The 18,922-nt window shown below is 42.1% G+C and overlaps 1 protein-coding gene across 4 annotated transcripts in view; it reads left to right on the top strand.

Moving 5' to 3' along the window:
• ylpm1 (YLP motif containing 1) overlaps positions 1–15,537 on the top strand; it is a 70,136-nt gene extending 54,599 nt beyond the window's left edge. For all 4 annotated transcript variants that reach the window (XM_064991716.1, XM_064991713.1, XM_064991714.1 and 1 more), the window contains 4 exons: positions 3,044–3,095; positions 5,715–5,842; positions 6,198–6,388; positions 15,151–15,537. In XM_064991716.1, coding sequence (XP_064847788.1) covers positions 3,044–3,095; positions 5,715–5,842; positions 6,198–6,344 — 327 coding nt within the window. In that variant the 3' untranslated portion in view covers positions 6,345–6,388; positions 15,151–15,537. The remainder of the gene's footprint in view (positions 1–3,043; positions 3,096–5,714; positions 5,843–6,197; positions 6,389–15,150) is intronic.
• Positions 15,538–18,922: the final 3,385 nt, after the last annotated feature.

The raw sequence follows: 18,922 nt of genomic DNA, 5'->3' as shown, positions 1-18,922 counted from the left end.
GGTAAGAGAGTCTGTTAATTAAATTACTCACTACTGTAGTGGCTCTGGATAAGAGAGTCTGCTAAATGACTCACTACTATAGTGTCTCTGGATAAGAGAGTCTGCTAAATGACTCACTACTATAGTGTCTCTGGAAAAGAGAGTCTGCTAAATGACTAAATTGTAAATGTAAAATATTATTTTAGTCGTATCTGAGGCTTTATTCCAAACAGTTTTTGCAAGTGCCAACATATTGAAGGAGACTTTTTCTTTTGCTTTCCAAGTTTTTTTAAATGACGACCTAGGTACAGGACGACCTAGATACAGGACGACCTAGATACAGGACGACCTAGGTACAGGACGACCTAGGTACAGGGCGACCTAGGTACAGGACGACCTAGATACAGGACGACCTAGGTACAGGACGACCTAGATACAGGACGACCTAGGTACAGGACGACCTAGGTAAAGGACGACCTAGGTACAGGACGACCTAGGTACAGGACGACCTAGATACAGGACGACCTAGGTACAGGACGACCTAGGTACAGGACGACCTAGGTACAGGGCGACCTAGGTACAGGGCGACCTAGGTACAGGACGACCTAGGTACAGGACGACCTAGATACAGGACGACCTAGGTACAGGGCGACCGACCTAGGTACAGGGCGACCTAGGTACAGGGCGACCTAGGTACAGGGCGACCTAGGTACAGGACGACCTAGGTACAGGACGACCTAGGTACAGGACGACCTAGGTACAGGACGACCTAGGTACAGGGCGACCTAGGTACAGGGCGACCTAGGTACAGGGCGACCTAGGTACAGGGCGACCGACCCAGATACAAGGGCGACCGACCCAGATACAAGGGCGACCGACCCAGATACAAGGGCGACCGACCCAGATACAAGGGCGACCGACCCAGATACATGGGCGACCGACCCAGATACATGGGCGACCGACCCAGATACATGGGCGACCGACCCAGATACATGGGCGACCGACCCAGATACATGGGCGACCGACCCAGATACATGGGCGACCGACCCAGATACATGGGCGACCGACCCAGATACATGGGCGACCGACCCAGATACAAGGGCGACCGACCCAGATACAAGGGCGACCGACCCAGATACAAGGGCGACCGACCCAGATACAAGGGCGACCGACCCAGATACATGGCATTTGGCGTGATAAAACGACCTAAGAACTAAATATAAAAAACGTCAACTAATCACAACGGCACTGGTTCCACTATTAACTTTGGTTGTGACAAATGTAAACGATTAATGTATTTATTTAGTACATTTAGATGCTTCATTATTATTGTGGGCTCAAGATTCCTGTTATTAAGGAATTGGCTATATCCACTACAGCTTCCTGTTATTAAGAAATTGCCTATATCCACCACAGCTTCCTGTTTTTAGGGAAGTGGCTATATCCACCACAGCTTCCTGTTTTTAAGGAAATGCCTATATCCACCACAGCTTCCTGTTATTAGGGAAGTGGCTATATCCACTACAGCTTCCTGTTTTTAAGGAAATGCCTATATCCACCACAGCTTCCTGTTATTAAAGAAGTGGCTATATCCACTACAGCTTCCTGTTTTTAAGGAAATGCCTATATCCACCACAGCTTCCTGTTATTAAGGAAGTGGCTATATCCACTACAGCTTCCTGTTTTTAAGGAAATGCCTATATCCACCACAGCTTCCTGTTTTTAAGGAAATGCCTATATCCACCACAGCTTCCTGTTTTTAAGGAAATGCCTATATCCACTACAGCTTCCTGTTTTTAAGGAAATGCCTATATCCACTACAGCTTCCTGTTTTTAAGGAAGTGGCTATATCCACTACAGCTTCCTGTTTTTAAGGAAGTGGCTATATCCACTACAGCTTCCTGTTTTTAAGGAAATGCCTATATCCACTACAGCTTCCTGTTTTTAAGGAAATGCCTATATCCACTACAGCTTCCTGTTTTTAAGGAAGTGGCTATATCCACTACAGCTTCCTGTTTTTAAGGAAGTGGCTATATCCACTACAGCTTCCTGTTTTTAAGGAAGTGGCTATATCCACTACAGCTTCCTGTTTTTAAGGAAGTGGCTATATCCACTACAGCTTCCTGTTTTTAAGGAAGTGGCTATATCCACTACAGCTTCCTGTTTTTAAGGAAGTGCCTATATCCACGACAGCTTCCTGTGTTGGAAGCATACGTTTTGAGAGGTATAACAACTATTCTGATTTCAAGTTTTGACCCAGAATACTTGTATTTCACGTTCTTCATTTATTTACCAAATACTGCAGAATCAAAGACGATTTAATGTCCAATTTGTGCACATCAGTGTTGTGTTGGGGGGGTTTAACTCATGGTTTAACTTCTTCTTCAGTAACTAGGCTGTATAATCTGTTTCGACTTGGTGTTGAACCACGATTAACACAAAGAAAGTGTTGATCAAATCTAGTTGTGCACTTGTAGTAGGCTAGCTTGCCTATCAACTAGCTGTTTTCTGAAGTGTCTCAAAATGCTTTGATCATGGCTAACACCAAAGGCAAATCTTCTCAACACGAGGTGTCATAATGACATCTGACATGTTTGCATGCCAACGTCTTAAGAGAATGTCGTGTCATTCTTACAATTCTCCTGATTTGTACTGATATTGTTTGATTAACGTAACTATTTCAACGCCTTCTCTCCGTCACCGAAACCATCTCTCACTCTCTTTCCTCTCTCCTCTTTCCTCTCTCGTCTCTCTGCTCTCTCTCGCTCTCTTTCCTCTCTCCTCTTTCCTCTCTCCTCTTTCCTCTTTCCTCTCTCCTCTTTCCTCTCTCTCTGCTCTCTCTCTGCTCTCTCTCTGCTCTCTCTCTCTTTCTCTCTCTCTGCTCTCTCTCTGCTCTCTCTCTCCTCTCTCTCTCCTCTCTCTCTCTCTCTCTCTCTCTCTCTGTCTCTCTCTCTCTCTCTCTCTCTCTCTCTCTCATATTCATTCATTCATATCCTCCTCCTGACCCCTAGCTCCTTGCCGCTCAGAGGCCTAACCCTTGCGGTCTCTTCTCTGTATAATTTAGGGTTACATTCCACAAAGCAAATGGGAGATGGACACTTCTGATGCCAAACTCGGTAGGTATTCCCTTTGTTTTCTGATCTTACTAATGTACATGATATTTACTAACAACTATGTGGTGAATGGAATGATTTCAAAAATGTCTTTGATTCCATGTACAGCGCCTTCGGGAAAGTATTCAGACCCCTTGACCTTTTCCAGATTTTGTTACGTTACAGCCTTATTCTAAAATGGATTAAATAGCTTTTTCATCAATATACCCCTCATAAATACCCCATAATGGCAAAGCGAAGATGGGTTTATAGACATTTTTCCTAATTTATAAAATAAAAATAAATAAATAAATAAAATATATATATATATATATATATATATATATATATATATATATAAACTGAAATATGATATTTACATAAGTATTCAGACCCTTTACTCGGTAGTTTGTTACACTCAAGGGCATTCAGAGACTTGTCCCGAAGCCACTCCTGCGTGCACTTGGGTTCGTTGACCTGTTGGAAGGTGAAACTTCGCCCCAGTCTGAGGTCCTAACCTGCTGCAGAGCGCTTTTCATCAAACACCTTGCTGTGCTTTGCTCTGTTCATCTTTCCCTCAAACCTGACTAGTCTCTCAGTCCCTGCCGCTGAAAAACATCCCCACAGCATAATGCTGCCACCACCATGCTTCACCGTAGGGATGGTACCAGGTTTCCTCCAGATGTGACGCTTGGCATTCAGGCCAAAGAGTTCGATCTTGGTTTCATCAGACCAGAGAGTCTTGTTTCTCATGGTCTGGGAGTCTTTAGGTGGCAAACTCCAAGCGGGCTGTCATGTGCCTTTTACTGAGTAGTGGCTTCCGTCTGGCCACTCTACCTTAAAGGCCTGATTAGTGGAGCGCTGTGGAGATGGTTGTCCTTCTGGAAGGTTCTCTCATCTCCACAGAGTAACTCTAGAGCTCTGTCAGAGACCATCAGGTTCTTGGTCACCTCCCTGACCAAGGCCCTTCTCTCCCGATTGCTCAGTTCGGCATGGTGGAAAGTTCTAGAAAGTCTTGGTGGGTCCTAACTTCTTCCATGTAGGAATGATGGAAGCCACTATGTTCTTGAGGACGTTTAATGCTGCAGAAATGTTTTGGTACCCTTCCCCAGATCTGTGCCTGGACAGAATCCTATCTCTAAGCTCTACGGACAATTCCTTCGACCTAATTGCTTAGTCTTTTCTCTGACTTGCACTGTCAACTGGGGAACCTTTATATAGACAGGTATGTGCCTTTCCAAATCATTTCCAATCCAATTGAATTTACCACAGGTGGACTCCAATCAAGTTGTAGAAACATCACAAGGATGATCAATGGAAACAGGATGCACCTGAGTTCAATTTCGAGTCTCATAGCAAAGGGTCTGAATACTTATGTAAATAAGTTATTTCTGCTTTTTGTTTTTAGTACATTTGCAAAAATGTATAAAAACCTGTTTTTGCTTTGTCATTATGGGGTATTGTGATGTCACTATGGGGTATTGTGATGTCACTATGGGGTATTGTGTGTAGATTGCTGAGGAAATTGTTTTATTTAATCCATTTCAGAATAAGGCTGTAACGTAACAAAATGTGGAAAAAGTCAAGGGGTCTGAATAATTTCTCAAAGGCAATGTACATGATGTTCACTGATAACTACAGCTTCCAGTAGATGTCCCCTTTTTTGTTATCCTTTTAACCAGTTGTTTTCAAACTTCTCCGGGACTCCCAGACTTTGACAATTTTGTTGTTGCCCTAAACTAGCTCACTTGATTTAATCAATCAAATTTATTTATAAAGCCCTTCTTACATCAGCTGATGTCACAAAGTGCTGTACAGAAACTCAGCCTAAAACCCCAAACGGCAAACAATGCAGGTGTAGAACCACGGTGGCTAGGAAAAACTCCCTAGAAAGGCCAAAACCTAGGAAGAAACCTAGAGAGGAACCAGGCTCTGAGGGGTGGCCAGTCCTCTTCTGGCTGTACCGGCTGGAGATTATAACAGAACATGGCCAATATGTTCAAATGTTCATAGATGACCAGCATGGTCCAATAATAAGAGATAATTTAAGAAGTCAATGTCTTGATAACTAGTTGACAAGTTGAATCAGGTGTGCTAGCTCTGGAATGGATCAAAGACATGTAACGGTTGGGGGTCTCCAAGGAGAGAGACTCGGCCCTCCATGGAATGAGTTTGACACCTGTGGTCTGAACTGTTTCCAGCCTCCTCCTTATTATAGACAAATGTGCATAAATGCTGAATACAAACGATCTGATCAGAACACACACAGATCAAAATAGTACATTTTCAAATAAATAACATCCCCACTTATATTTACAAAAAAAAAACAAGTTGTTCTATAAAGGAACACATTAGTGCTTGCTGTTTATACCACACACAGTTTGCCTCAAAATCCAAATGAGATGAGACAACTCTTTGACTGAGAGCGGATCCTTGGTAATACATCTGGAAAACATGGAACGTTTCTTACAAGCATTACAAATATTTATAGATGCAGGAAGATAATGGCGTGATACAGCATCTGAGCAGTGTCGGGCATCGTCACGGTGATCATGACGTCCGTGAAGTAGCAAGCATTTTTTTTTTTTTTTTTTTTTTTTTTTGAGTCGTGAGGTGACGTGGCGAGCGCTCTTCTCCTTACAGACAAGCTGGACGGCTTGGTGATGGGGGGGAAGAGGAAGAGGGAGGGAGACGACGTGGCAGGCATGGATGACTTTCTTCAGCTGCCTGACGACTACGCCACGCGCCACTCTGAACCCGGCAAGAAGAGGGTAAATACACTTATATCCCGTCTTACCCATTTCCTGTTGACCCAAAACCTCCACATCCTGTCGAATATTATTCATGTTGTTGTTAACCTTTTATTTGTCCATGCAAGTCTATTCTTATTTACAATGACTGGCCATGTAATATGGTTTGCGGACAGTAACATTTTATAGTTTGTGACAAGTCAATCTCTGTATTTTAAGGCAGATCATTTCATCACAAAAACAGGATTATCTATTGGCGAGAATGTGGTTTGATGTGCTCCCTAAATACTGTTTTCGCAAAATTACTGGAATAGTTCAATTGCAAACCCATTTCCTGCTCGTGACTCCGCTGGATGTTTTCGTTCCTGTCGTCTAGGTTCGCTGGGCCGACCTCGAAGAGCAGAAGGATGCAGAGCGCAAGCGCGATATCGGCTTTGTGGTGGGTCAAACAGACTGGGAGAAAATCACAGACCAGAGCGGACAGATAGCTCAGAGAGCTCTCAACCGCACTAAGTATTTCTAAAAACAGAAGATCAATGCCCTCACCCCCTGCTTCCTGATTTATAGGTATGTACATTTACATTCTGTTAATAATCTAATTTGATGGAGTATTGCCATGTTTCTTTGTGTTTTTGGAGTGGCATTTGTGTGATGGTTTGTCTTTGTTTATTACAGTTAGGAGAGGGGGCTAGTCGTTATACCGGTCGTTATTTATTAATAAGGTTACAAAACACATGTTTTATATTCTGGTTAGTTCCCCAATAGGCGGGCCCCAAGTTTTTATATATATATATATATATATATATATATTCAAAAGTTTTAGAACATCTACTTATTCAAGGGTTTTTCTTTATTCTTACTATTTGCTACATTGTAGAATAATAGTGACGACATCAACACTATGAAATAACACATATGGAATCATGTAGTAACCAAAAAAAGTGTTAAACAAATGAAAATATATTTGTGATTCTTCAAAGTATCCGCCCTTTGTCTTGATGACAGCTTTGCCCATCATATCTCTCATACATACACACTACATGGCCATAAGTATGTGGACACCACTTCAAATTAGTGTATACGGCTATATCAGCCACACCCGTTGCTAAAAAAGTGCACAAAATCGAGCGCACTGCCATGCAATCTCCATAGACAAACATTGGCCGTAGACTGGACCATACTGAAGAGCTCAGTGACTTTCAACGTGGCACCGTCATAGGATGCCAACTTTCCAACAAGTCAGTTCGTCAAAATTTCTGCTCTGTTATTGCGAAGTGGGAGGCCACAACAAGGTCACAGAACGGAACCGCCGAGTGCTGAAGTGCGTAAAAATCGTCTGTCCTCGGTTGCAACACTCACTACCAAGTTCCAAACATCCCCTGGAAGCAACATCGGCACAAGAACTGTTCATCGGGAGCTTCACGAAATGGGTTTCCGTGGCCGAGCAGCCTCGCACAAGCCTAAGATCACCATGTGCAATGCCAAGCGTCGGCTGGAGTGGTGTAAAGCTCGCCGTTATTGGACTCTGGAGCAGTGGAAACGCGTTCTCTGGAGCGATGAATCACACTTCACCATCTAGCAGTCCGACGGACGAATCTGGGTTTGGCGGATGCCAGGAGAACCTTACCTGCCCCAAATGCATAGTGCCAACAGTATAGTTTGGTGGAGAAGGAATAATGGTCTGGGGCTGTTTTTCATTGGTTTGGGCTGGACCCCTTAATTCCAGTAAAGGGAAATCTTAAAGCGACAGCATTTCAGGCTCCCGAGTTGCTCAGCGGTCTCAGTGCTAGATACATCTCTACAGATCCTGGTTCAGCGGTCAAAGACACTGCATCTCAGTGTTAGAGGCGTCACTACAGATCCTGGTTCAGCGGTCAAAGACACTGCATCTCAGTGTTAGAGGCGTCACTACAGATCCTGGTTCAGCGGTCAAAGACACTGCATCTCAGTGCTCGAGGCGTCCCTACAGACCCTGGTTCAGCGGTCAAAGACACTGCATCTCAGTGTTAGAGGCGTCACTACAGATCCTGGTTCAGCGGTCAAAGACACTGCATCTCAGTGTTAGAGGCGTCACTACAGATCCTGGTTCAGCGGTCAAAGACACTGCATCTCAGTGCTCGAGGCGTCACTACAGATCCTGGTTCAGCGGTCAAAGACACTGCATCTCAGTGTTACAGGCGTCACTACAGATCCTGGTTCAGCGGTCAAAGACACTGCATCTCAGTGCTAGAGGCGTCACTACAGACCCTGGTTCAGCGGTCAAAGACACTGCATCTCAGTGTTAGAGGCGTCACTACAGATCCTGGTTCAGCGGTCAAAGACACTGCATCTCAGTGTTAGAGGCGTCACTACAGATCCTGGTTCAGCGGTCAAAGACACTGCATCCCAGTGCTAGAGGCGTCACTACAGATCCTGGTTCAGCGGTCTGAGACACTGCATCTCAGTGCTAGATACATCTCTACAGATCCTGGTTCAGCGGTCTGAGACACTGCATCTCAGTGCTCGAGGCGTCCCTACAGATCCTGGTTCAGCGGTCAAAGACACTGCATCTCAGTGCTCGAGGCGTCCCTACAGATCCTGGTTCAGCGGTCTGAGACACTGCATCTCAGTGCTAGATACATCTCTACAGATCCTGGTTCAGCGGTCTGAGACACTGCATCTCAGTGCTCGAGGCGTCCCTACAGATCCTGGTTCAGCGGTCAAAGACACTGCATCTCAGTGCTCGAGGCGTCCCTACAGATCCTGGTTCAGCGGTCTGAGACACTGCATCTCAGTGCTAGATACATCTCTACAGATCCTGGTTCAGCGGTCTGAGACACTGCATCTCAGTGCTCGAGGCGTCCCTACAGATCCTGGTTCAGCGGTCTGAGACACTGCATCTCGGTGCTAGAAGCGTCACTACAGATCCTGGTTCAGCGGTCAAAGACGCTGCATCTCAGTGCTCGAGGCGTCCCTACAGATCCTGGTTCAGCGGTCTGAGACACTGCATCTCAGTGCTAGATACATCTCTACAGATCCTGGTTCAGCGGTCTAAGACACTGCATCTCAGTGCTAGAGGCTTCACTACAGATCCTGGTTCAGCGGTCAAAGACACTGCATCTCAGTGTTAGAGGCGTCACTACAGATCCTGGTTCAGCGGTCAAAGACACTGCATCTCAGTGCTCGAGACGTTCCCGTTTTAAGCGCAATATTTTGTCACAAAAAGATGCTCGACTATGCATATAATTGGTGGCTTTGGAAAGAAAACACTCTGACGTTTCCAGAACTGCAAAGATATTTTCTGTGCGTGCCCTAGAACGTGAGCTACAGGCAAAACCAAGATGAAACGGCATCCAGGAAATGAGCAGGATTTTTGAGGCTCCGTTTTCCATTGTCTCCTTATATGGCTGTGAATGCGAGAGGAATGAGTCTGCCCTTTCTGTCGTTTCCCCAAGGTGTCTGCAGCATTGTGACGTATTTGTAGGCATATCATTGGAAGATTGACCATAAGAGACCACATTTACCAGGTGTCCGCCCGGTGTCCTGCGCCGAAATTGGTGCGCAAACCTCAGCTGCAAGTATTTTTCCATGGAATTCAGAGAAGAAAGCAGGCTTCCACGAACGATATATCAATGAAGAGATATGTGAAAAAACACCTTGAGGATTGATTCCAAACAACGTTTGCCATGTTTCGGTCGATATTATGGAGTTAATTCGGAAAAAGTTTGACGTTGTTGGTGACTGAATTTTCGGTTCGTTTCGGTAGCCAAATGTGATGTACAAAACGGAGCGATTTCTCCTACACAAAGATGCTTTCAGGAAAAACTGAACATTTGCTATGTAACTGAGAGTCTCCTCATTGAAAACATCCGAAGCTCTTCAAAGGTAAATGATTTTATTTATTTGGTTATCTGGTTTTTGTGAAAATGTTGCGCGCTAAATGCTACTCAAAATGCTAAGCTAGCTTAGCATACTCTTACACAAATTAGTGAATAGCGATGGTTCAAAAGCATATTTTGAAAATCTGAGATGACAGTGTTGTTAAGAAAAGGCTAAGCTTTAGAGCAGGCGCATTATTTTCATTTTATTTGCGATTTTCAGAAATCGTTAACGTTACATTATGCTAATGAGCTTGAGGCTATAACTGTATACAGGTTTTTTTCATAGCCAAACGTGAACAAAACGGAGCGATTTGTCCTACACAAATAATCTTTTTTTGAAAAACTGAACATTTGCTATCTAACTGAGAGTCTCCTCATTGAAAACATCTGAAGTTCTTCAAAGGTAAATGATTTTATTTGAATTATTTTCTTGTTTTTGTGAAAATGTTGCTGGCTGAATTCTAGGCTTATAGCTATGTTAGCAATCAATACTCTTACACAAATGCTTGTTTAGCTATGGTTGAAAAGCATATTTTGAAAATCTGAGATGACAGTGTTGTTAACAAAAGTCTAAGCTTGAGAGCAAATATATTTATTTAATTTCATTTGCGATTTTCATGAATAGTTAACGTTGCGTTATGCTAATGAGCTTGAGGCTATAAATAGAATCCCGGATCCGGGATTGCGCGACGCAACAGGTTAACTAACTTGCCTCGTTAAATAAAGGTTAATGAAAAAGAAAAATACACTGACAGCGAGGTCCGTACAGAAATGGTTTGTTGAGATCGGTGTGGAAGAACTTGACTGGCCTGCACAGAGCCCTGACCTCAACCCCATCGTACATCTTTGGAACACCGACTGCAAAGCCAGGCCGAATCGCCCAACATCATTGCCCGACCCCACGAATGCTCTCGTGGCTGACTGGAAACAGGTCCCCACAGCAATGTTGCAATATTTAGTGAAAAGCCTTTCCCAGAATAGTGGAGGCTGTTATAGCAGCAAAGGAGGGGGCCTAATAAATACTAATGCCCATGATTTTGGAACGAGACGTTAGACGAGCGGGTGTCCACATACCTTTGGCCATGTAGTGCATGTGTGTGTTTTTTTTTTGGGGGGGGGGACATAAGACTGTAAAATCACCAGAAAATCATCTCAAATCATTTTTAAATTGAGGAAATCTGTTTCCATGCATAAGTAGAGGCAAACAGAGCCTTCAGAGTGTCATACCTCTTGATTTATTCCACATTGTTGTTACAGTCTGAATTTCAAAATGGATTGCAAAAAAAATCTCACCTATCAACACACAATACCCCATAATGACAAAGTGAAAACAAAACGTGCAAATATATTAAATAAAATGCTGAAAATATCTAATACAAGTAAGGAAGTACCCAATGCATGTTAAGAATCACCTTTGGCAGCGTTTACAGCTGTGAGTCTTTCTGGGTAAGTCTCTGAGAGCTTTACCCACCTGGATTGTACAATATTTGCACTTTTATTCTTTTAAAAATTCTTCAAGCTTTGTCAAGTTGATGGTTAGTCATTGTCAGACAGCCATTTTCAAGTCTTGCCATAGATTTCCAAGCCTATTTTAAGTCAAAACTGTAACTAGGCCACTTAGGAACATTCAATGTCGTCTTGGTAAGCAACTCCAGTGTATATTTGTCCTTGGTTATTGTCCTGCAGAAAGGTGAATTTGTATCCCGGTGTCAAATCGAATTGTATTTTTCCACCTGCGCCGAATACAACAGGTGTAGACTTTACTGTGAAATGCTTGCTTAGAAACCCTTCCCAACAATAGAGTTTAAAAAATTATCAATAATCAATCAATCATACAATTTAAATAGTAACACGAGGAATTAAAATAAAGTACACAAGAATGAAGCTACAAGATCAATGTTTAGGCATACGATATGAGGTAGATATGAACATGAAGGTAAAGTGACTAGGCATCAGGATAGATAATAATAAGGTATTTGAGGTAGATATGTACATGAAGGTAAAGTGACTAGACATCAGGATAGATAATAATAAGGTATTTGAGGTAGATATGTACATGAAGGCAGGGTAAAGTGACATCAGGATAGATAATAATAAGGTATTAGAGGTAGATATGTACATGAAGGCAGGGTAAAGTGACATCAGGATAGATAATAATAAGGTATTAGAGGTAGATATGTACATGAAGGCAGGGTAAAGTGACTAGGCATCAGGATAGATAATAATAAGGTATTTGAGGTAGATATGTACATGAAGGCAGGGTAAAGTGACTAGGCATCAGGATAGATTATACTAAGGTATTTGAGGTAGATATGTACATGAAGGCAGGGTAAAGTGACTAGGCATCAGGATAGATAATAATAAGGTATTTGAGGTAGATATATACATGAAGGCAGGGTAAAGTGACCAGGCATCAGGATAGATAATAATAAGGTATTTGAGGTAGATATGTACATGAAGGGAGGGTAAAGTGACTAGACATCAGGATAGATAATAATAAGGTATTTGAGGTAGATATATACATGAAGGTAAAGTGACTAGACATCAGGATAGATAATAATAAGGTATTTGAGGTAGATATGTACATGAAGGCAGGGTAAAGTGACTAGGCATCAGGATAGATAATAATAAGGTATTTGAAGTAGATATGTACATGAAGGGAGGGTAAAGAGACATCAGGATAGATAATAATAAGGTATTTGAGGTAGATATGTACATGAAGGCAGGGTAAAGTGACTAGGCATCAGGATAGATAATAATAAGGTATTTGAAGTAGATATGTACATGAAGGGAGGGTAAAGAGACATCAGGATAGATAATAATAAGGTATTTGAGGTAGATATGTACATGAAGGCAGGGTAAAGAGACATCAGGATAGATAATAATAAGGTATTTGAGGTAGATATGTACATGAAGGCAGGGTAAAGTGACTAGACATCAGGATAGATAATAATAAGGTATTTGAGGTAGATATATACATGAAGGTAAAGTGACTAGACATCAGGATAGATAATAATAAGGTATTTGAGGTAGATATGTACATGAAGGCAGGGTAAAGTGACTAGACATCAGGATAGATAATAATAAGGTATTTGAGGTAGATATATACATGAAGGTAAAGTGACTAGACATCAGGATAGATAATAATAAGGTATTTGAGGTAGATATGTACATGAAGGCAGGGTAAAGTGACTAGGCATCAGGATAGATAATAATAAGGTATTTGAAGTAGATATGTACATGAAGGGAGGGTAAAGAGACATCAGGATAGATAATAATAAGGTATTTGAGGTAGATATGTACATGAAGGCAGGGTAAAGAGACATCAGGATAGATAATAATAAGGTATTTGAGGTAGATATATACATGAAGGCAGGGTAAAGTGACTAGGCATCAGGATAGATAATAATAAGGTATTTGAGGTAGATATGTACATGAAGGCAGGGTAAAGAGACTAGGCATCAGGATAGATAATAATAAGGTATTTGAGGTAGATATGTACATGAAGGGAGGGTAAAGTGACTAGGCATCAGGATAGATAATAATAAGGTATTTGAAGTAGATATGTACATGAAGGGAGGGTAAAGAGACATCAGGATAGATAATAATAAGGTATTTGAGGTAGATATGTACATGAAGGGAGGGTAAAGAGACATCAGGATAGATAATAATAAGGTATTTGAGGTAGATATATACATGAAGGCAGGGTAAAGTGACTAGGATAATAATAAGAGTAAAATAAAGAACAGAGTAGCAGCAGCAAAGGGTGTGTGTGCATGTAGTGAATTTGTGTGGGAGTGTCAATGTCGTGTGTGTATATACATATCGTCTAGTGAGTGTATGTGTGTGTATATATATATAGTGTGTGTGTGTATATATATATATATATACACACATATACACATATATATATATATATAGTCTAGTGAGTGTGTGTGTGTGTGTATATATATATATATATATATGTATATATGTATGTGTGTATGTGAGTGTGTGTGTTTTTATAGTTTTGTGTGTGTATATACACACACTCACTATATATATATACACACAAACTCACATATATATAATCTCATATATATTATATATATAATAATCATCTCAATGACAGCCTGGGAACAGTGGGTTAACTGCCTGTTCAGGGGCAGAACGACAGATTTGTACCTTGTCAGCTCGGGGGTTTGAACTTGCAACCTTCCGGTTACTAGTCCAACGCTCTAACCACTAGGCTACCCTGCCGCCCCAAAACTATAACATGTTGTTGATCCGTCCTCAGTTTTGTCCTGTCACAGCCATTAAATATTTTGAGGGATACTTCGGGATTTTGGCAAGGAGGCCCTTTATCTACTAGTGGTTTCCATTTGTAGGTCTCTTGTGTCCAGTATGAAGGAAATTAGAGGTAGTTTTGTGAGCCAATGCTAACTACCGTTAGTCCAGATGTCCAGTCATTCTGCTAACGCTAGTTAGCATTGGCTCACAAAACTACCTCTAATTTCCTTCATACTACCCCAGAAGTATCCTTTTTAAAGTTACCATTGGCCTCATGGTGAAATACCTGAGTGGTTTCCTTCCTCTCCGGCAACTGAGTTAGGAAGTACGCCTGTAATTTTGTAGTGACTGGGTATATTGATAAAGCACCCAAAGTGTAATTAATATCTATACTATGCTCAAAGGCATATTCAATGTCTGCTTGTTTTATTTTTTTTTACCCATCTACCAATAGGTGCCCTTCTCTGCGAGGCGTTGAAAAACCTACCTGGTCTTTGTGGTTGAATGTTTGAAATTCACTGCTCGACTGAGGGGAACTTACAATTATCTGTTTGTGTGGGGTACAGAGATGAGGTAGTCATTCAAAAAATCATGTTAAACACTATTATTGCACACAGAGTGAGTCCATGCAACTTATTATATGACTTGTTAAGCAGTTTACTCCTGGACTTATTTAGGCTTGCCATAACAAAGGGGGTTCAATACTTATTGACGCAAGACATTTCATCTTTTCATATTTTATTCATTAGTTGAAAAACAATCTAGAAACATAATTCCACTTTGACATTATGGGGTAATGTGTGAAGGCCGGTGACACAACAACGATGAACACTTTCTAAAGGCACTGTATGTGATCGTATCCCAATGTAATCGAAGGTTTAAAATCATTCTGCTTTTCCTCATACTATATCTGTTGACCATCCGCTCAAAGATAAACCAGCCCATGGCTGAATGTTATTCGGGGGGGGGGGGGGTTCTGTGTGAAAGCACCAATGTAACTACTCTGTTGGGTGAACAGAAAACCACTGTTTTCATCCGAGATGTCTATTATCTTTGTCAAAGGAAGATATATCATGTTCTTGTAAGATCATTTAACTGAAAAGTTCATTGGATGGAAATGACAGATTTCCCCCTCTTTTTTTATATATATATATATATCTTTGTCACATATTTTTCAATCAGTTTTCTTCCTTCCTCTAGGTCTGCAGACTGTGAATATGCTTAACCCGTTTCTCGAAAAACAAAGTCATGAAGACTACACATTCTACCTGTTGACTTTTAGGAGATCCATAGTTGTTTATTCCATTATTAGAATACAGAATAGATTTATCTTGCGTTTAAAAAAAGAAGAAAAATATTATAATAATTCTTGATCTTCAATTTGAGTATTTTTTTTTTAGTTGTTTTCTCCTTTCGATGGTAAAATTCATGCACCAGTTTATCTTGAGCTTCGCTTCTCATTTTATACTGTAATGTCTTCCTGTATGTTAGCACTGTTGCTTATTTTATTAAATAAACTGAAGAAACAATAAAAGTTTCACACACAAAACAACCAGGAGAGTCTCATGTGTGTGGTCATGTGGGCTACGCCATGGTGAGTCTTCTGTGATGTCTGTTTTCATGGTGACCACATACAGTACAACCTCAAAAGATACAAACCCCCCCCCCCCCCCAAAAAAAATGTTGTGTTTTTTTTAAAGAAATATATTTCAAAGTTTCAATCATTTAAATATTTCAAACAACCTTCATTCCGAATGTGTTTGTGTCTGTGAGGTCCTACTGCGTTTACAAGAGGTTTATAGACAAAAGTTTGAGTGGTAGAATAGTTGCCGGAAGGTTCTTGGTTCAAGCCCTGAGCCAGGCGATGAAGTGGGAGCTGAACTGACAACTGTAGGGCTGCTGGCCTCTTCGCCATTGTGCCCTTGAGCAAGGCACTTGGCTCTCAAACCGCTACAGGGAGGCTGCACTGTGGCTGCACTGTGGCTGACCCTTTGCCTCAATGTATGTGTGTGTCTGGTGGGGGTTGGGGGGGGGGGGGTTGGGTAAGACGAAATTAAATGAGTTTTCAGTGCTCAAATCAAACCACACACACAGTATCACTTTCTCATATTTAATTATATTTAAACTTTCACGTTGCATTCTCGTAAACTCATAAACTTTTGAAGTTAAGGAAAAGTTATCATTCACTGTATATATACGGTATATATATATATATATATATATATATATATATATATATGTATGTTGTGCAGTTTTAATGATGGCACAGTGACACAGCATCCCTTACGTGTAAAACAAACAAAATATCAAGATTATAGTAAAGGTCAATTCACTACACTATCAACTTGCTAACTGAAGCAAATGCCATGTTCCTTAGGGTTTTGTTTTCTGTACAAAGATGCCCTATAAGATGCCCTATAAACAACCTGTCTTTTTCACAGTACGATCTCATGAGCAATGGAAAACTTTACCAGCCCATATTTGCCTCAATTTGTATTATTTATTTTTTCGTAACATGACTTTTCCCTCCTTTTGCTAATTTGACTGAAATAAACTCTGACTGCACCGTCATAATACAGACAGATTCAGAAACATACAGTCTGGATTATGCTGCAGTCTAAGTGAATATGATCAATTATGACGATCTGAGAGAATATATATCCTCTAGTGTAGTTGTGAATGGGCATTCTGTAAATAAACCATATGGTTCTGGCAGGGGCGGACTGGGACCAGGCATTTCTAATCCACCAGACCATTATTATCTTTGAGGCCCTTATTATTATTATTATTGTTATTGTTATTTGCCTAATAATGATCATTCTGTGCAAAACATCCAATTTAGAAAGGCCCACTGAGTCAGTTCTGTAGACTAGTCAGTACTGTAGACTAGTCAGTACTGCAGGCAGCTCTAGAGTCAGTACTGTAGACTAGTCAGTACTGCAGGCAGCTCTAGTCAGTACTGTAGACTAGTCAGTACTGCAGGCAGCTCTAGAGTCAGTACTGTAGACTAGTCAGTACTGCAGGCAGCTCTAGTCAGTACTGTAGACTAGTCAGTACTGCAGGCAGCTCTAGAGTCAGTACTGTAGACTAGTCAGTACTGCAGGCAGCTCTAGAGTCAGTACTGTAGACTAGTCAGTACTGCAGGCAGCTCTAGTCAGTACTGTAGACTAGTCAGTACTGCAGGCAGCTCTAGTCAGTACTGTAGACTAGTCAGTACTGCAGGCAGCTCTAGAGTCAGTACTGTAGACTAGTCAGTACTGCAGGCAGCTCTAGTCAGTACTGTAGACTAGTCAGTACTGCAGGCAGCTCTAGTCAGTACTGTAGACTAGTCAGTACTGCAGGCAGCTCTAGAGTCAGTACTGTAGACTAGTCAGTACTGCAGGCAGCTCTAGTCAGTACTGTAGACTAGTCAGTACTGTAGGCAGCTCTAGTCAGTACTGTAGGCAGCTCTAGTCAGTACTGTAGACTAGTCAGTACTGCAGGCAGCTCTAGAGTCAGTACTGTAGACTAGTCAGTACTGCAAGCAGCTCTAGTCAGTACTGTAGACTAGTCAGTACTGCAGGCAGCTCTAGTCAGTACTGTAGGCAGCTCTAGTCAGTACTGTAGGCAGCTCTAGTCAGTACTGTAGGCAGCTCTAGTCAGTACTGTAGGCAGCTCTAGTCAGTACTGTAGGCAGCTCTAGTCAGTACTGTAGGCAGCTCTAGTCAGTACTGTAGGCAGCTCTAGTCAGTACTGTAGGCAGCTCTAGTCAGTACTGTAGGCAGCTCTAGTCAGTACTGCAGGCAGCTCTAGTCAGTACTGTAGGCAGCTCTAGAGTCAGTACTGTAGGCAGCTCTAGTCAGTACTGTAGACTAGTCAGTACTGTAGGCAGCTCTAGTCAGTACTGTAGGCAGCACTAGTCAGTACTGTAGGCAGCTCTAGTCAGTACTGTAGGCAGCTCTAGTCAGTACTGTAGACTAGTCAGTACTGCAGGCAGCTCTAGTCAGTACTGTAGGCAGCTCTAGTCAGTACTGTAGGCAGCTCTAGTCAGTACTGTAGGCAGCTCTAGTCAGTACTGTAGGCAGCTCTAGTCAGTACTGTAGGCAGCTCTAGTCAGTACTGTAGACTAGTCAGTACTGTAGGCAGCTCTAGTCAGTACTGTAGGCAGCTCTAGTCAATACTGTAGACTAGTCAGCTCTAGAGTCAGTACTGTAGACTAGTCAGTACTGCAAGCAGCTCTAGTCAGTACTGTAGACAGCTCTAGTCAGTACTGTAGGCAGCTCTAGTCAGTACTGTAGGCAGCTCTAGTCAGTACTGTAGGCAGCTCTAGTCAGTACTGTAGACTAGTCAGTACTGTAGACTAGTCAGTACTGTAGGCAGCTCTAGTCAGTACTGTAGGCAGCTCTAGTCAGTACTGTAGGCAGCTCTAGTCAGTACTGTAGGCAGCTCTAGTCAGTACTGTAGGCAGCTCTAGTCAGTACTGCAGGCAGCTCTAGTCAGTACTGTAGACTAGTCAGTACTGTAGGCAGCTCTAGTCAGTACTGTAGGCAGCTCTAGTCAGTACTGTAGACTAGTCAGTACTGTAGACTAGTCAGTACTGCAGGCAGCTCTAGAATCAGTACTGTAGACTAGTCAGTACTGCAGGCAGCTCTAGTCAGTACTGTAGACTAGTCAGTACTGTAGGCAGCTCTAGTCAGTACTGTAGGCAGCTCTAGTCAGTACTGTAGGCAGCTCTAGTCAGTACTGTAGGCAGCTCTAGTCAGTACTGTAGGCAGCTCTAGTCAGTACTGCAGGCAGCTCTAGTCAGTACTGTAGACTAGTCAGTACTGTAGGCAGCTCTAGTCAGTACTGTAGGCAGCTCTAGTCAGTACTGTAGACTAGTCAGTACTGTAGGCAGCTCTAGTCAGTACTGTAGGCAGCTCTAGTCAGTACTGTAGGCAGCTCTAGTCAGTACTGTAGGCAGCTCTAGTCAGTACTGTAGGCAGCTCTAGTC

The sequence above is a fragment of the Oncorhynchus masou genome, chromosome 16 (assembly GCF_036934945.1).
Source record: "Oncorhynchus masou masou isolate Uvic2021 chromosome 16, UVic_Omas_1.1, whole genome shotgun sequence".
NCBI lineage: Eukaryota > Metazoa > Chordata > Actinopteri > Salmoniformes > Salmonidae > Oncorhynchus > Oncorhynchus masou.
Note: the sequence above shows the minus strand (reverse complement) of the source record. Positions and strands in the feature narration are given on the sequence as shown.